A 19,019-nucleotide genomic window follows, 5' to 3' on the forward strand; every position below is an offset into this window, starting at 1 on the left:
ATATATATATATATATATATATTTTTATATATCTAAGTCCAAGCAATATTTTATTTCTTTTCAATTTGGCAATACAATTTTAAATGATCATAATCTTTATTTCCATTAAAACCATTAAAAACACAATCGCACGTGTGCGGGTCACTTAGTTGTAATTTTTTTTTCATGAAACTTTATTAGGCTGCTACACTGTAACTGTAAACACTGTCTTGGAAATGGACAATGTATGTCATCAGTTATTCAGATTGTAACATAAAAAAGAATTTATTTTACACAATGCAAAAGTTAACCAATTTAATATTTAAATTTTGAAAAACACATTTTTTACAGCTGAAGCCAATTAAACATGGCATTCTTCAAGTAACATCTAAAAGATGACACAAACCAGCAGCTACATCTGTAAACATAACTTCAAACAAGAATACTATAATACAATCAATGTGCAAAATACAGTGTGTAAGGGGAAAATAGAGTACAAATAAATGAAGGAACGGTCTGCTGCTTGTCTAAGACTCTACAGACTTTTGTATTATTCTTTAAAGATTTAAATCTTAGGAAATATGCAAGATTTTTTTGAACCATCCCTTTATTTCAGTCTTCAACAAAAAGCAAATGAGATGTAATGAAGACTACGCAGTTGTGGCAGTGCAAACAATGAGAAAATTGTTTTGAACTAGCAATGGATTTATTAATTACAAAATAAGTTTGCTAAAATAAGAACTTTTTAATGGTTTGGAAGAACTATTTCTGGGAAAAAGATTTAAAGGACTAACTGGCTAGGCGCACTTAGCAGTCACTTTGTTTTCTTAATTACACTCTTGTTTGCATGGTATAAAAGGTTCACGGTCAGTGGCTTTAACTAAAATAACACCTTAACAAAGTCAAGAGGAATCTTGCATATTACCCAAGTTTTACATTAGTACACAACTTGTGCTTTGAGGGGCATACAAGTTATTCTAAAACTAAAAACATCAGTGACAGAACATAAGCCAAAAATCCTTTGTAGTTCTTAGAATTTTTTTCCCCTATTTTCCAGTATATGATTTAACGCTATTGATTAAAACATTGGAAAAGTTTGTTTTAGACTTGGAGGTGTAAAAATGTACCTACTGCTGCACTAAAACAGAAATCCATCTTAGAGAAACAGGTCTAACGCACTGAGTGCATCTTCTTCCATCTCACTCGGTCTTTCGACTGCAGCCTGAGACATAAATTCATCTAAAAAGTCTGCCCCATCTGCCCCAGTAGATGGCTGTACCACTGTATTTGATGATATCTCTGCCCTCACAGTGGCTTCTTGTCCGTTAGCCAACATCTCCAGGAAGTCCGTGCTATCTGGTGACAAGTTACTAGTTATTGTAGTAGCTGGGGAGAGGAGATCTGAGAAAAACTCGTCATCCAAAGTGCTGGAGGTGACTGTGTTTGGTGAAAAATTATTAGTGCTATCCGGTTTAAAGCTGTCTCTTCCTGACTGTCCCAACATTTCATTCAACTTTGCTAGTTTTTTCTTCTTTGCTTTTAATTTTTTGAAGAGCTTGTACCTAAGCGCTTCAGTCTCACTTAGTCCTGAAGGCATTTTGGATGATTTTATTTTCTTATAGGATGTTATGTTATTGGCAAGTCCCGCAATTGACGTATTTTGTGAATTATTATTAACGACTGTGTTATCTTTTATAGCTTTATGAACAGGTGACTCAAGAGGCATTTTATTTACATTTGTAGTAGCAGAATTGGGTTTTGTGTTCTTGGATCCAAACGCTCCATACATGTCTGCTGCTTTCAAAGGCAGACCTTCACTGTTTTCTGTCTTAAGCACTGGTTTAGGCGTGACTTTAACTGTCACAGCCCCCCTCTGCTGTGGGGTTGATGGGATAGGATTCACCCTCTTCAATTGTATAGCTGGCTTCTGGTTCAAATTGATTTTAGATGTGTTCTGTATGTGCCCAAGTGACCGTTCAAGCAGGTGGGACCAGCCTTTTTGCTCTGGTTGGATCAACGAAGGAGCTTGAGGGACAATTAGAAGTGTAGGTACAGTAGAGGAGACCGGAGAAATGGGCTTTGAAGTTGCAGAACGACTAGATTTGCATTGAACAGGAGTAGTGAATATACTTTTAGTAATATTTCCTTTTTGAGCATCTACTTTAGGTCTTTTAACTTGTTTAGTAGTCACTGTCCTTGCTCTCTTTCGTCTTCTTTTAGATTGAGGCTCAAAAGTTGGATCATTAGCCAGGTTGTCTTCTTCAGATACAGAATCTTCTGGTTCAGACTCAGAAGAAAGTTCATTCTCCTGAGATTTTTCTATTGTCTCTATGGTCGAACTGTCTGGAGCAGGCGCAGTAGCATCTTTGATTGAATCCTGTATTTCACTGTTAACATTTTGACTTTTTAAATCTTTCACTTGTTCAGTTTCACACTCGGTTGAATTGGAAAGTGGCTGTTTGGAGTCTTCCTTAATTTCAACTAATGTAAGTGTGACAATGTCATTATGCGTTAGTCCTTCAAAGGTGTCTAGTAGCGTAGTGGAACCAATTGTTGTATCAACCTCTGCTGTAACTGTGGTGTCCTGTTCAGAGATGCAGTCCGTAATGTCGGAAATGTTTTGGGGATTAAGAAGCGACTGGTCAGGAGAGCATTGCAGCAGCTCATTTGTGATAATGTCCAAGTCTGTTGCACTGTGGTTGATGTGCTTTGTGGATGGGGGAGATTCTGTGAAGGTGGTGGATGGAGAACATGCCCGAGACGCCTGGCGCTGCTCTTCCTCCCAAAAAACAACATGGATTTCGTGAGCTGGCACTGGGAGAGTCTTGAACGATTGACAGTGAGGGTGTTTCAAATCGTCAAACTCCACCCATAACCCTGCAACACATTAAACACACTTGAACACTATAAACAAAAGTAAGAGGTATGCACAAGCTTTATGAGGGCAGGGGAAAAGTTTATAAAGCCGGTTTGTGGTGGGTAGTTTAACACATCCTCTGTTAGAACAATCTGCTGTAAACTTGTACTTAACATGGATACATCTTGGACTTTGACCAATTACTGAAATGCCCTCTTATTAGGAGATCTGTTACACAAATTTATTTTTTAATAGAGCAGAAATTAACACCTTACTAAACTGGGTGATGACTGCTTAAATGTGTTGACTGTTGAGGTTAGCAAAAAGGGCAGGAAAAGATCAGTGTAGGACAATTACCCTTTTGAACCCATTAAAAGCAATTAATTAGACTTTAAGAGGTCACTTAGTTAATGTTATATTACCAGCCACTGCATCAAGCTACTAATTTCATTTTTATCTCAATTAGTAAAATGTTTAGCCACAAATTTAAAACACAGAAACAATGTTGGCCTGCCATGTCACAGTATATGCCAAACAAAATTAATAACAAAACTAGGGCTGTGACTAATTATTTTACTAAATCGATTCATCTAGCTATTATTCCTTTGATTAATCATTTAGTTGTTTAGGTCATGAAAGGCCCATGAATGAGATTTTCCTAAACTGTACCCAGATAAAGAAGTGAAGCCACTTTACAGCATCCTGGTGGAACATATGTACAAAAGAATACTAAATTTACAAATTGAATTAGTAATTTATGCCATTCCTGATCTGTCTGAATTATAAAACCTCTTCTTTCAGCTCATGACAGGTTTTGGAGCCTATGTATAAACCAGGTAACGATTATTTGAGTACTGAAATAGTTGACAACTATTTCAATAATCATTTAGTTGTGTTCTAAACAGAAAGGGAACCTGCTGAAAAACAAGTTGAACTGAGTCAAGCTTAATTCATGTTTTTAGTGATCTTTTCCTACATAAAAACAGTATTATCACAATTCAAAATGTATCTTATTATTTTCTTCATAAAACCTAGTAAAAATCATTTGTAACACTGACTTTTCATTTGTGCAATTTTCACACATAAACAATTCCAGTTTATTCCTACGTCTGAACTCTGCTCCAAACATGATTTTACTGACAATCATGAACTGACTGTAGATCTCTCAAATAATAAGACCAAAGCTGATCATGGATCATTTCAAATTACTGGATCTAGATTCTATATAATTTGGTTAAACATGCATCTAAAATGTGTCAATTCTGAAGTTTGAAAATAATAAGTTAAAATAGCCAATTAAGATGGAAAAGTTACCACTTCATAGCAAAGGAATTTTGAAAACATTTTACACTTACCATCAGATTTATGAATCCAAGTGACAAAGTGCTTGAGTTGACTGCTGTACTGAATGATAGCTGTGACTGAGTAGGGCTTTTTCTTGAAGCTGAAGTTATAGACTTGTATGTTGTTGTCAGGAAGTCCCTCAACAAAGTGCAGGGCAAACACAGGGGGAACTCTGATGAACCAGGAAAAAAATTAGTTGGCCATTTTTTCTCAAAGCACAAATGTATCACAACCAGTCCAAACTCACCCCTGTAGCACCATTTTCCGTCTCTGGTTTTTCTTGTGGCAGTTGTTGCAGGGGGCCAGGTGAACTGCTCTGAGTGGATGCCAATCAGGAACAATGTTTGTGAAAGTGGGAAGCGTCTTCACAACACTATAATGAAGAATAGCATGTCATTCAACATAAGATATGCAGTTTGAGATGAGACTAGATCTGCTTCATTTTTTTTTTCTCTTAAATTTCAGGGTTATAGATACTTTTCTGTCATATTTTAAATTGCCCATCACCTGTAAAACAAACAAACAACTATACTCACTTCTCTTTTGTGTTGCTTTTGCATTCAGTGCATCTAAAATCCCAGTAAAATGTGGACTGGAAGAGTGACTCCAACCAAGAATCCAGTTTCAGCAAGAGAGGCAGAGCAAAAACTGGAGTTTCATTCTCACCTGGAAACAATATATATATAATAAATAAACATGGTATTGGTATCAGCACATTGAATCAAATTTAAACAGTATAATTCAAAAATGAAAACAGATTAACAATTAACAAAACAAAAAATGAAAAAATCCAGTCTTACCAAGTTTGCATTGAAGCTTTGGCTGCAGACGACTGAAGATTGACATCCGTAAAGTTTCAAGATCTGTGTTGATTTTGTGCAACAAGTGTTTTGGGACCTTCAAAAAGCCACCTAGATAAATGAAAAATGGCAAATAGTTAAGCTCTAAAACAACAACATATTACAGGAAGAGAAAGCTACAAGTACAAAATAACACAATTAGGACTAAATGTATAGTTCTTAGTTAAAAATGAATTTGTTTTGCATGTTATTTCAGGCTAACAATACTTTCAAAGCTTATTCCATATACATTTCCAATAAAAAGACCCTCACTGAACACCAGCTCATTCAAGTAAATAAGTCCATTGCCAAGATTAACCTTTTATGTTGTTTAAGCTGCAAATACTTTCAATACACTTGACAACTAAAAAAAAATACTACACTTTATACAATAGGAGTCAGGAAGCAGTTTGTCTGAAGGTAAATAGTACAAGCAACAGTTTAGTAATTGCTCCTCCTTACCTTTGTCAGTCTGTTGTTGACTCTGAATGGTTGCATATGCTTCATCAAAACCTGCCAGAAGTGTCGACATTAGCGACTGTTCAGGCTCATCTTTGGGTTTTAAGTTCCTTAGGCTCCTTAAATTAACTAAAGCTACAAGCAGAGAGTCCAGCCAGCAGAGGTTATCTTTATTTTTCCAGAAAATTTCAACTGGAGCAGAAACAAGCTCCTTCTCGGGGTTTGTTTCTGTAAAAGACATGTTATCAGTTTCTGAGTGGATAACTTCAGTATCCGAAAGCATCGACATGTTCTGAACAATCAACATGGGTTTGGTGGTTCCCAAAGCTTCAGTCTGCACAGGCAATGGATTATTCTTAATAGGAGATACATCCCCATCTAGTAAACTGCAGCCTCTATCCAGTGTCACCATTTTTGCAAAGCTATGGCCTTTTCCATTTAGTCTGGCATCAATACAGGAAAGCTCTTCTTGATTGTTGATTGTTTGTAAGGTTTTTGAGAAGTCTTCCTTGTCCTCAGTTGTTTCCAGGAAAACATTTTGATTATCTGTACAAGAATCCAAGTCCTTATCACGAATACAGACTTTTTGTTGATGCAATTCCAATTGGTTTGTTTCTGAGCCATCACAATGACCATCTACAAGTTCCACATCTAAAGCTCGTCCATTGCAGGTATCAACCGTATTGTGCACATTGTCATCTTTGGAAGCACTTGTTTGTGACTCTGAGCTTTCAAGTTCTTTTAATCGTGGGCGTTTTGGTGAGGGTTCATTATTGGCCTCAAGTGTTAAGGGACTTTTCCTTTTGGTTCCAGCAGCCGACTCCACAGGCTCCAAGCTCGCCAAAACATCCTCCAAAGGCCGACTGACCAATGGAAATAGGCACTGAAACGGAATAGAACAACTCCAAACTATCAGAGACAAAATATATATATAACTTAGACAGACAATTATTGTATTGTGAGACTACCTGTGGGTTTGTGCAGAGCTTTATTGACTCCTCTAAATTTAAGTGATAGGAGCGCAGAGCATAGGTCTGATCCTTTGCATGGCACCAGGGACAGTGGTCCATGGAAGCAGCTCTTTCCTGAACCTAGAAAAAGACATGACAGTTATTACAACAGAATTTGAATATTGCAAAATGTAACCAAATGCTTCAAATTGACTTCATCTATGTGTATTGCATTGAATACATTGAGGACAAACTGTAAAACAAAAAAATACAGCCAAAAAGTTTGTCTAACCCTTTCTGTATAGAAAAAAATTAACAAAATGTTTAACACATTTGCAACAACCAAGGCTTCTGAAGCCAAACTTTTCGCCTTTTACCAAAGATTTCCATTTTCTGTTGTGAAAATTTGGATTGGTACTGCTTGTTTACAGTATTTTTCAAATATAATTCAGCTTTGCGCTAGTGACAACAGGAGAGGAGTGCTTGAGTTGTACTGACTTTTCCCAAATACCCCACCATCGGTGAGGCTACAGCCTCCAAACCAGTGTCTTCGCCAGCCATTGGCAAACCACAGGCGCTTCTTGAGATCACAGGGGACAGAAACCAATCCGTGAATATTACCATGTCACCACCACCTGGCTCACCACCAACAGAGCTGCGAAAGAAACGAAAAAGACAACGTATTACAAATAATATTAATCTATAATGCCAGCTTCAAGTATGCATTTACACGTAAATACAAGTCGGCATTAAAGTGTAATGTGAGTTTGTGATGGGAGCTGTGCAGCATGAGGTCCAGCTGATCAGAACAACAGAAACTGTCAAAATGAAGAAATTTAAATGATCTATACTTCTAACTGGACAAGACATAATATTCATCTTCATAGGTATTCATCTTCATTACAGAATTAGGATACTTTCGAACCACAAGTATCAAATAAGGTAACTTTAATACTAAGTACAAACAGCTTTAGATCGGTATAGCTTACACGTGTGGACTCGCGCGTCGTGCTGTTTGGGGCGGTTCAGAATGAATAAAGCAATACTTACCAAAACCTAATAATTACATATTCCTTACTACAGCCTTGTATTCTGTAATATACAAAATAATATATTCGCTGATGGCCTGTAGGTCGTGGTTAGCTCCATGTGCACCGTTTCATTTCGTGTGGGAATCGTCCTTTTTCCGCCGGCGGTGTCGCAGCCTTCCGTTTCCTTCAGAAACAACACACCACTGATGGACAAAGGTTCCGCAGCTGCTGCCTCCTCTCGGTCTTTCAGTGAAGTGCATAAAACTGCTATTGTTCATGTAGGTGGCACCAGCCATGACTGTGTAAAAATGATGAGATGTCTTAACATAGGATATACAAGCTATGTTACTCGTTCTTGCCATTTGTGGAATTTTCTGTATTTTTTATTTATTTATTATTTATTTATTTTTTTTTTACAATGGTTAGGTAACTCTTCATTAGATTTCTTGGCCTACCTAGTTTAATCCCTCTTTATGAAAATTATCATAATTAATTTAAAAGAACTTGCATAGCCATGTGATGATGCACTGTTAATGAACTGTTTTTATGACAATTTACAATGATTAAACTTTAAATTATATAATTTAACAATCTAATTCGAATTAGCAATTTACACATACTAAAAACTGATTATCTGCAATTTACAATTAGAATATTAATGTTTATTTAAACAAATGAGCCAAAAGATGACAGTAATAACCATGAGATAGGTAATATTCACCATGACATAAAAAAATTAAATTACTATAATTTAATATTATTGTATTATTGTAATTTGGCAGCACTTCATTCATTTAAGCCTTTCCAGTTATTTTTGAACCCCCAGTATTAGGGTGGAGCTGTTGGAGGGGGAGGGATTGGGGTTACATATGTCACTCACATTCATACTACACACAGCTTTCACACCTCCTGTCTTTGTACACCCCCACCCAGCCATGCACATATTCACAGACGTGCGTGCACATGTCTCCTTTTCTCTGCTGCTCGTCCCGCCTTCCGCGTGTGCCCTCCTCCCAGAAGCCCCTCCTTATCTGCTCCTCTCCTGTCCTCTATTTTCCTCCTGATGACAAAATGAATTTGCATATTTTTCCCAGGGAGCACTCATTAGAATGCATAAACTGGCCGTCTGCGAGCCTCACGAGCAGCTATGGCTTTCTGCTGTGGCATCTCCTGATGCAAAAGACACAACAGAATCAGACTGTGGCCTGCGTCTGGCTGTGATTGGCATTTGGATCACTTCATCCAGCCCATTTTTAATCAGGGTTAAGAAGAAACTCTGTCAGCCATTTTCCTTTGTTTCCATTTTAGCATACAATAGCTACTTTTATTACATATGTATATTTAATTGGATGTACTGGATATTGGGGGTCATGCCCACATGCACCAGTCTAGAATACATTAGATTACATTTTGCAAATGAGCTTCAAACAACTTTGCTTGCACACATCAAGCAGTCATGCAAGACTTTTAAATTAGTTAAAACGTGGTGTTGCCTTCAATATTGCCTTTTAAATAAGTCAGGATTCAGAATGGTAAGTCTTTTTTTGTTCCTTAACTGCCATTCTAAAAAAAGATATACTAATGACTTCATTGCAGTAAGCAGACCAATCTGGTGGTGGCGCTATAGGGGGCATACCCCCATTGTGGAGGCTTAGTTTGAACACTTCGACCTTCCCCTGTTAATGCAGGCTAAAAGTTACAAACTCTAGTAAACATCTAATAGGATATTATCTACAGCTGTCCCAGTGAAAGTTTCCTTGACCTACACTGAGGAGTTCTGCACATACAGCATATACTCATGTACTCACAGAGCTTTACTTCATGAAGAGCCTCCTCCTCTGAGACCGAGACTGTGACAATGACAATGAAGTGATGCATACATCCTTCAGCCCTCATCTGCAATGATAGGCACCAACAAATACTCATGAATAGACACCTATTTGTAGAAAACAAGACTAGACAAACATGTTTATGTGGGTTGGTTAAGGATGCCAAATGTTTGTGCTGCCTTTTTGTTTTTAAAAGAAACATTGTGATTTTCAATAGTCAAAATTTTCCACACCATGATAAAAGGATATACTAAAACTTCATTTTAGTTATGTTTAGTCAACTTACTTATGTAAATGATTAGACCTATACCTGTCTTTATAATATTATAAATTGAGTAGGACAATATTTTCCTTTGCAACATAATAAGATGTTTACACTGTTGATTTTAAAGTCTATAATAATAATAATAATACTTACATATATTTATTCCAACCTATTATCTCATGTATTGATTGACATCCCAATGCATCTAACAGACACGGTGCACAATTTAAATACACAACCTGAACTTTAGGAGCAAATACCAGCTAATTTATGTCTGTGTTTTATATCAAAACTGTACTATTAAAATATATGTAACATCTCTCAGTAAGGTGGATAATATAGGGCATACAATGTGGATAAGCTTATACCAAGTTACCACTGTTTGTGTGCAATACATGACTCTGACTAAGAGAGAAATTATGATAAATTATGTATTAATTCACTATACCCTATATATAACATATACATATATATACACATATATATATATACATATACATACATATATATATATATACATATACATACATATATATACATATACATATATATATATACATACATACATATATATAAATATACACATACATATATATAAAGGTTAATTTAATTTATGCATTATTTATTACAGCTCTTAAGCAGAGCTATGTATTGCACATTGCACATAAAAATAAAATGTATTTATGTTACTAATTCTTACAAAGAATTACCCTATTTAAACATTAGAGATGTCATTATGCTCTAACTCCCAATCTGTTACATACAGGCCTGTTCATACCATGTTGCAATTATGTGGGTTTAATCATGTTTGTTTTTGTGTGGTGAACGTTTTAGGAGGACATAAAGTTATTTCTTTGATAAAGAAAGCTTTCAGTCCCGTACAGGACTATTAAAATAACATGAGTTTTACAGCATTAGAATAGATGGATAAACTTCAATATTAGCACGTATGCTAATTCTTGTCCATGAACTGTGCTTTAGAGGTTCAAATAAGATGCATATTGAATGCGTTCATACCTATATATAATGCTGTCTGTCTTCTAATAATTGTCCATTAGTATAAATAGGGCGATATGGATTCAATAGGAAACAGTGCTGTGTATGCATGCCTAATGTGTGATATCCTATATCTATGACAACAAGCCTAAAAATTTATTTCCAGTGAGTCCTCGTATGATATAGAAGAGCTAAGTGCGTGTTATGTCTTTAAAACATCGAAATTCGCTCGTCTGAATAAGTGGTAATTTCGCAAATAGGCTAGTTGTATTGAAGTTAATGCACAATAGTGTTTGTTGATGAAGAGGGTTTGAGCCCGTCCAACACGAGCGCACCTGGTTTCACAGCTGCCTGGGTCCGTGGCTGCATGCGCTCCTCGTCCGCTCATTCATTTAACTCGCCTACTACTGTACACTGTGCTCAACGTAGTGAATTCAATACTATGGCAAGCTCACTACACTACTCTCAGCTCCAGCATGCTCCCACTGAAATATTTTTGTATCCGCCCGCCACGGAAAACTTCAGTGACGTTTCACAAAAGCCAGCCAATCAGACGTCGTCTTCCATTAGGACAATGAAAAGCTCCTGACCAATCAGTGGAGCGGCAGACCGGCCTGTGGCCAATGGCGTGCGAGCTCCGCCGAGAGTAATGTTAGTGAGCTGAAGACTGAAGACACTGCGTATCGCCTGTGTTCCTCACACAGCCATTGCAGAGCATTGAGATCCAGCCACAGTCACTAGGTAAGTATAATTTAGAAGTGTCTGAAATTACGAAAACGACGATAACATTCAAAGATACGCTACTGATGAGTCTATCTATATCATCTGTAATATTTTTCATTGTTTGTCGACATTTTTACTGAGGTGATCTGTGAAAAACAACAAAAACAGCCGGTCTCGTTATTACTCAGCCAATGAGTAAGGACCAGACGCTCTAGAAAATTGGAGAAATAAAAATTAATTGTTCGTATTTTTGAAGGAAATCGACGATTTTGTTAAATGCGAAATATTTTATATAATGCAGTCGTGTTGTTTTAACAAAATGGAGTAAAATCTCACGTTTGTTTCGGCGTAAAAATTCGGTAATGTCTAGCGGACAGCACGGTTAGCGACAATGGTAAAAGACTCACCGTTAGCCATTGCCATTGCAGTGCATTGCGAAGCTGATGCCTGTCATGTGAAGACTGGAGGCGTGCGGGTCAGAAAGCAAACATCAAAATTCACGAAAACATTGGAAAAAGATTGATCGTGTTAAACTATGTATAGATATGGGTCTGTTCTTTAATTTTTACCTCACAAGTCGATGAAAAAAATCTTCTTCGATCTGCGCTTTACTGTAATGGCTGACTGTATTCGCATAGGAAACAAGGCAGCGAGGCAAATGGGAAGCCAGCGACAGAGGCGCAGTTCAGATCAACTTTTTCTAACCTGGTTTTCTCGCGAAACAAACCCGCAACTATGAGATGTAACGACGGCAAAAGAAAATTCCATCTTTCATCTTTCCAACGAGGCCATTTTGAGATTTTTCCGATGCTGTTTAATGGTTTAAATAGACGGTTGAAATGAAGTGGTCGCCACGGTCGCTCTGCCCTCTATTGCATGCAGTGCAATGGCTGTGCGCTGACACAAAGAGAAGGAGCCATATTCTCCATGTTAGTGGATGAAGACGAGCGGCCATTAGGAGCTCATAGAAACCCAGTCAGTAGCACAGCCCGCTCATAGACATAGTACAGACCCAATGTATTACTATACAAGGCGGCTAGTGCAATAGGATTCAATCGGGCAAATATTTGGTCAGGATCCGCGGCGTTTTGGAGAGATTTGTCGTGTTGCAAAGCGAACTGAGAGGCGGGAGGAGACATTTGAGGGGGACTTTCTTTCATGAAGAAGGCATTCTCACAAAATGGAAGAAGAAATATTGCCGTCGTTGTTGACCTCCTTTCCCTCAACGAGAGCCTATGCGCCATTACTACTTGGGTCGACGCAGACTTGCACAGACTTACAGTAGCATTTAATAGCAATATGTAAAGGCAAAAATACGAGTTTTTACAAAATAAGCAAATCTTTTCGAACTGTTTTCAAATCGAAGTAGAGGATATATTAGAAGTATAAAAGGCTCATATGACCACGAATAGTCGTCATAAGTGTCGCATTTTTAATAAAAACGTGTTTTTATAGAATTTTTGTCTTTTTATGTCAAAGTTGTTCTAATGATATAAACATTGTCAAAATCGAATAAAATCATTTCTAAGTGGTCTTTTCTTGTCACATATGAGGTTTAAGGACATTTTGTGAAATTTACACAAAGCATTTTATTTGAGCTTAGGTAATGGTCCTAGAAAAGTGAAGTTATTGCAAGTTATGGGAGCGGACCAAAAGCGCGCAGCCAAGAGATACGCAATTATAATTATGATCTATATGTCTTTAATTTACATCGATTTATTAATTTATTATTTATTTCGGGGATTTGTGGGAGGTGACTAGGGATCTATATTAGCTATTATTTGCTTAATAAAGCTGCCAAAAGCTTTAAGTATAAACAAGTTTAGTTTTTTTTTTAGCATATCAGCCTAGAGCGGCTGTTGTTTATAGCGGGATGCAAGGTTTAAGTTTGACAACAAGGAGGGCGGGACAGTAGCGGTCAGTGGAGACGCGTAAAAGGAGGTGTCCATGATGGAGAGAAAGAGGAGCGGCAGGTAGTGAAGTGTAATTAACATTATAGATGGTGCCAAATAAAAGATTCCAAAATGCCCATGCAGTATTATTAATTAACGATGTTAGTTTACTATTATTTTAAAGCATTTTATCACATTTTGATATGTCTTTAAAAATAAATGTATTTGTTGTAGATCCAATTGCCAAGATGGGGAAAGATCCATGTAAGCCGAGGGGGAAGATGTCCTCCTATGCCTACTTTGTCCAAACCTGTCGAGAGGAACATAAGAAGAAGCACCCAGATGCTTCAGTCAACTTTGCCGAGTTCTCCAAGAAATGCTCTGAACGGTGGAAGGTATGACCAAATAAGACTACATCTCTACTATTTAGCCTTATTTATTAGTTTAATGTGTACTTTAAGTGATTGGCAAACTTTTCATCATAGAAAATATTTGGCTTTTGAATTGCAATGATTTATCAACTAAATGGGTCAAAATAGGGAATGGGAATTTTAGTTTATCCAAAGAAATGTATTCCTAAAGAAGCATTATGACCAGGTTGAAATATTGAAATATTCATAGGAACAGTAATCTCATAACGTGGGTCTAGTACTGACTCAAACCTCACCATAACCCCAAAAAGTATCGGAAGTATAAATGAGAACGTGTCCACAGTTTTAGAACTTCTGATACAACAATAATCATGATGTATGATTATTATATCATTTAGTGATATAACGCACTAGGTTGAACATTAAATGGACAGCATATCGCAGGCTATTGTGACACATATTGTCCACTTTTAGACAATGTCTTCCAAAGAAAAGGGCAAGTTTGAGGACATGGCCAAACAGGACAAGGCCCGTTATGAGCGCGAAATGATGAACTATGTGCCACCAAAGGGCAGCAAGAAGAAGAAGTTCAAGGACCCCAATGCCCCCAAGAGACCCCCGTAAGTACTACAAGCCTCCACTTAAGAGCTTTTATAGTCTCTTGAAGGCAGATGAATAATGCATAACTAAGTCCAAATCTAAACTACTGTCAATATTAACTTTTTTACATTTTGTTTGCAGATCTGCATTCTTCATCTTCTGCTCGGAGTTTCGTCCCAAAGTGAAGGGTGAGAATCCAGGGCTGACCATTGGTGACGTGGCCAAAAAGCTGGGAGAGATGTGGAACAGCACTGCCGCGGAGGACAAGCAGCCATACGAGAAGAAGGCCCTCAAACTGAAGGAGAAGTATGAGAAGGTGAGGAGAGCAAATACTGTTGCATCTTTTGGACATCTACATTTTGTTTTTGAGAGCTATGAAACTATTAAATTGTATATAATAAGTACCAGCAATCTCAGTTTAGTGTTAGAGAATGAGATGGATTTCACTGCTGTGTGCACCAGTATTCAATTAATCAAATGAAAGTGTATAATCCTGTCATCCAATAACAGTTGGTTATGGAAAATACAGGTTGTATCACAGCTGGTGTGTATTTCAGGTAAAACTTCTACCTTAGGAGTTAAAACAATCACAACACGTGCCATTTTGAAAACTTTCCAGGCCCAATCTGGCCCAGCCGCCCCAAACTAAACAGTCACTTGTCTACCATTTCCTTACATTGTGTCTGCCACATTTTCCCAGGACATCGCTGCTTACCGCGCTAAGGGCAAGACCGGTGGTGCTCCTCCGGCCAAAGCTCCCAAAATGGAGAAGAAGGATGAGGATGATGATGACGATGATGAAGATGATGAAGAAGATGAGGAGGATGAGGAAGATGATGAATAGAGCGCTCCCTCATGGTCATTTGTTTATAAAGCATTTAACCCCCTTGTACACTTCACTTACTGAAATACATTAGTAACTTCGGAGGGGGTAATGAAAAAAAATACAAAAAAAGGCTGTGTATATCAGTTGTTTTTATGCTGTACAGTTTTTTTCTCCTTTTTTGTATAGTTAACACTACACAGGTTTTGTGTCTTATTTTCCCAGTGGTAGATATTAGACCACTGTCCCGCCCAGTACAGTGTAAAGTGGGGCGGGCAAACAGTACTATATACCGTATAGCTCTAGAAGTGCACTGCACATAAAAATACTTAGATAATCTGAGTGGTTTCTTTATTTTTCCTTTTCGTGTGTTTGTTATTTTAAATGACATGTTATCAGAAATGGACGTATCACCGTTGTTTTACTGATCTTTATGTACCACTGTAATGGCAGAAGTAAGAAAAAAGCCTTGTTTATTGTTGAAATTTAAATTGCTTCTGATGTCAATAAACATTTTTTTTAATATGTTGGACTTTGATTGAATTTTTTAAGGCAGCAGCGGTAATACTATTTGAGCAAAGACGCTACACAGTTGATCAGGAATATATGTCAATCTAAAAGGCTTCAGTATAGTGTTGTATCCTAAACATAATATAATATTGACCAGCTCTGTACATAAGGGAGAATATGTTTCACTTACGAACAAAATGAACATAGAGCTACATGTAAAAGCTATTGCTGCTCTTGCTCCATTATTGTACATAAATAATATGGTTAATTTGTCCTATATTAATTAATTAATATTCAAATAACAGTTAAGGGTTGCAAGTAACTAGAGTATTTCCCAGCAACTCAAGGTGTAGCATGCATTACTTTCTTGGCAGTATAATTGTGTTTCAAATCCACTTGACTAGGGTGACTTAAATACACAATAACAAGCACACATAAGAAACATGAATCATGGTTTTATTTATACATTTTCAGTGTGGTTACACAAACACACTCCTTTGGTGTAGGACGATGTAGACCCATCATCTGGCTCTAAACATGCATCACTGACAGACAATTTCTGTTTTATTTAGATACAGCTGTTACCCTTACGTACCACTCTCTAGGTCCCATTTATATAAGAAGGATTATGTGCTTTGAAAAAACGGTGACATAAGAATATGGCTGATGTGGGACAAACTGCTGTGGGACAAATCCAGAGGTACATAACAGATATTGTTAAGTGGAGAGTGGCAGGTCCCAGGACAGTGAAATATCAGCTACATAAAGGCTGGGGTCCATGGGGTCAATCTATAGGTCCCCATCTTCATTTAGTCAAAGTCTGGTCGAACCCCCCTTCTCCTAAAATGCACCATTCAATACTGGTGCCCATGCCTCCAGACTTTTGCTGAATACGTTTGTTTCCCATGAAAAAGCTAAATAGGCTCATACAATGGGCTAACCACAATGTAACAGCTGCAGTGCACTGTCCCATCTCTGGATTGCATGTCTGTATCATAATTTGTTCCCACCTTGATCCTTAGAACAGAAAGTGGAGCCTGTATGTGGTGACTACATTGTGTTTAGGAAATGCATTACCCACTCTTCTGGCTATTCCAACATTTAACCCTGGGACACCATAAATGTGCTGACTAACTACACTGGGTAATGGAAGCAGCTAACAGAGAAAATGACTAGAAATGAAGAACAGGTCAAAAAAAGGCAGTCCCTAATAATTTATAGCCTAATAAATGACGTCTAATTGTCAGTCTTATGATTTTAAAACTTCAAACCAGGGGACATTGTTAACATGGATTTGCAATAGGTTACATTACACATTTATTAAGAAAGACTACAGAACAATAACTAAACCGTAAGATCAGTATAACAACATAATAATAATAATAACTAATGAGTACAGTACTAATCAGACAATGTTCATATTTGTGCTAAATGTCCTTTGGCCTGCTAACAGCACAACAGAGCAGAGCAGTTGAGAGCAACATTTGCACCAGACTGTCCCGGGTCAAAGATAGGAGCAGGGGAGAAACTATGTCCAACAGTTGTGGAGGCCCAGTGCGCGCTCAGCTGTTCACAGTGTGGCTCTGTACAGGCTTGAACAGCACAGGCAGTAATAGTACATAGCAGCAGCAGCAGCAGCAGCAACAGCAGCAGCAGCTTTAGCACACCACACACCGCCTCCGAGGCTCTGTTTAATCCCGGCCACCTGGCGTTCACTGTGCGCTGCTCCAAGTGCGGTCTCACGGCGACACCTAGAGACCGGCCTATGTCATAGCACAAACATCATTCCTGGACCTTGGCCCATGGGTGATATGGCAAAAAAAAAAAAAAAATAATAATAATACAAATTAAAAACATTTATTTTTATATTATCTTTTCTAAGCCACCAGCTTCTTCTGAATGTTCACACTTCACTGACTGGTTAAGTCACTTAGACCTATTCACAGCCCTAAAGAGACTAACCAATCGGAGAAGTGGGTGATAAAACGTGTGTGTTTGCGCAGATAGCTGCATAGAGGATTACTGAATCACAATATATGACCAAGACAGCATTATCACAGGTCACAGCGAGATTTTTATTACCATAGCTCTACTTTTGTTACAGTATGATACAATATAGAATACTCATTCATACATTTTATCACACAAAATTCATCGTTTGGTGTACTGTTTGATTAAATTCAACTGCCTAGTGTGAATGTTTTGACTGGATTTATAAAAATATTGCCAAGTAGGCCTACAGCTCTTGAACTCTGCATCTACTCTTCACAGTTCCATAATGTGTCCCACTTGCAACCTTGCAAATATATAAATTAATAGTTCCTAAAACACTGTAGGCTTGTGCTCCATCCATCTGTTACTTCTATAAAAGATGACTAAAAAGAGGACCTATATATTGTTTAACATTATCTTTTTTTTTTATCATATTGTTTACATTTTAAATCATTACAGAAAAAAAGAATAACACTAATGTTGTAACTCACTGCCGGTGTATGAATAAGATACAGTAGAAGGCATATCTGTATTATGCAGTGAGTATACATTATCAGACATGTCAGTGCAGTGAGGATATAAGGGAGTAGAGTGACAGACAGAAGCACAGTTTGATTCATTGCTTCTGAGCAGATAACGACACAGACCTGCACCATGATGTCAAGTTTTGTTTTTCATATATTTTTCTTATCACTACCTACACTTCATAATGTTGACATGTTTTATGGATTTACAACATAATCTTATGCTACAAACCTGTTCTGATGCGACAAGAGGCAGAGTTAGAGGTAGCAGCATATCAGAAGATGAAAAGAGATTGAGAGGGTTTAACCTGAGACCAACAGAAAGACTGAGCAGTTATAGAGCAAAAGAAGATATATGAAGTTAATTGGTTTGAGTGGAGAAGATGCCGAAGATGTGGTTAGATAATGGAATTAACTGCTGAACATCCAGGGAAATAATAATAATAATAATAATAATAATAATAATGAGTGAAGTGTCTTGCGCAAGAACACAATGGCAGTTTTGCCTAGGGCCCCCCCACTATGCCACCTGGTATGCCTAGCAGTCTCTTACCAAAGTACTAACCAGGCCCAACCCTGCTTTGCTTTGCTGAGATCTAACGAAATCAGGCTTTGACATGGAGGTGTGGCCACTCTACACACGAACAGCAGCTTTAGAAAATAATACCTGCAACTTTAAAGAGAACAATTATGGCATTAATTTGATCCACTCTACGTCATTCAGTAATTAGATGTATTGTTGTAGTGTAATCACATATTTTTTAACGTTGAAGGTTTGTAGGCTGCCACTGATCTCAAAAGAAAATCATTTCTGAAAAAACAAAACACATCGTTCATTAGTGCACCACTGCAGTTGATGCTATTAAATATTAACATTGTAAGGTTGATTTCAAGCATTTGTAATTTATTGCATTATTTAACTCCCTTAGATGTGACCCCAACCCAAGGGTATCCCACGCCCACTAGAGTCAGGCTCCATCTTTACATAAGTGTCCATCTGCAGTGTTTGTGCTAACATATTCTGATGCAAGAAGC

General features: G+C 37.5%; 2 protein-coding genes across 2 annotated transcripts; one reads left to right on the plus strand and one right to left on the minus strand.

Moving 5' to 3' along the window:
* Positions 1 to 280: 280 nt before the first annotated feature.
* uspl1 (ubiquitin specific peptidase like 1) lies at positions 281 to 12,364 on the minus strand. The gene is made up of 12 exons (XM_020922979.2): positions 11,842 to 12,364; positions 11,680 to 11,733; positions 9,268 to 9,355; positions 7,479 to 7,757; positions 6,927 to 7,083; positions 6,447 to 6,569; positions 5,482 to 6,361; positions 4,981 to 5,091; positions 4,717 to 4,846; positions 4,428 to 4,553; positions 4,192 to 4,352; positions 281 to 2,856 (listed from the first exon to the last, which is right to left on the minus strand). Exons 5-12 carry the CDS (start codon positions 7,050 to 7,052, stop codon positions 1,136 to 1,138), a joined length of 3,378 nt encoding a protein of 1,125 aa, XP_020778638.2. The 5' UTR covers positions 7,053 to 7,083; positions 7,479 to 7,757; positions 9,268 to 9,355; positions 11,680 to 11,733; positions 11,842 to 12,364; the 3' UTR covers positions 281 to 1,135.
* Positions 11,137 to 15,483, plus strand: LOC110158348 (high mobility group protein B1). The gene is made up of 5 exons (XM_020922805.2): positions 11,137 to 11,290; positions 13,399 to 13,559; positions 14,010 to 14,155; positions 14,277 to 14,451; positions 14,836 to 15,483. The coding sequence occupies exons 2-5, from the start codon at positions 13,413 to 13,415 to the stop codon at positions 14,977 to 14,979; spliced, it is 612 nt and encodes a 203-aa protein (XP_020778464.1). The 5' UTR covers positions 11,137 to 11,290; positions 13,399 to 13,412; the 3' UTR covers positions 14,980 to 15,483.
* Positions 15,484 to 19,019: the final 3,536 nt, after the last annotated feature.

The sequence above is a fragment of the Boleophthalmus pectinirostris genome, unplaced genomic scaffold (genome assembly GCF_026225935.1).
Source record: "Boleophthalmus pectinirostris isolate CB_2022bp ecotype Guang Dong unplaced genomic scaffold, ASM2622593v1 HiC_scaffold_12, whole genome shotgun sequence".
Taxonomy (NCBI): domain Eukaryota; kingdom Metazoa; phylum Chordata; class Actinopteri; order Gobiiformes; family Gobiidae; genus Boleophthalmus; species Boleophthalmus pectinirostris.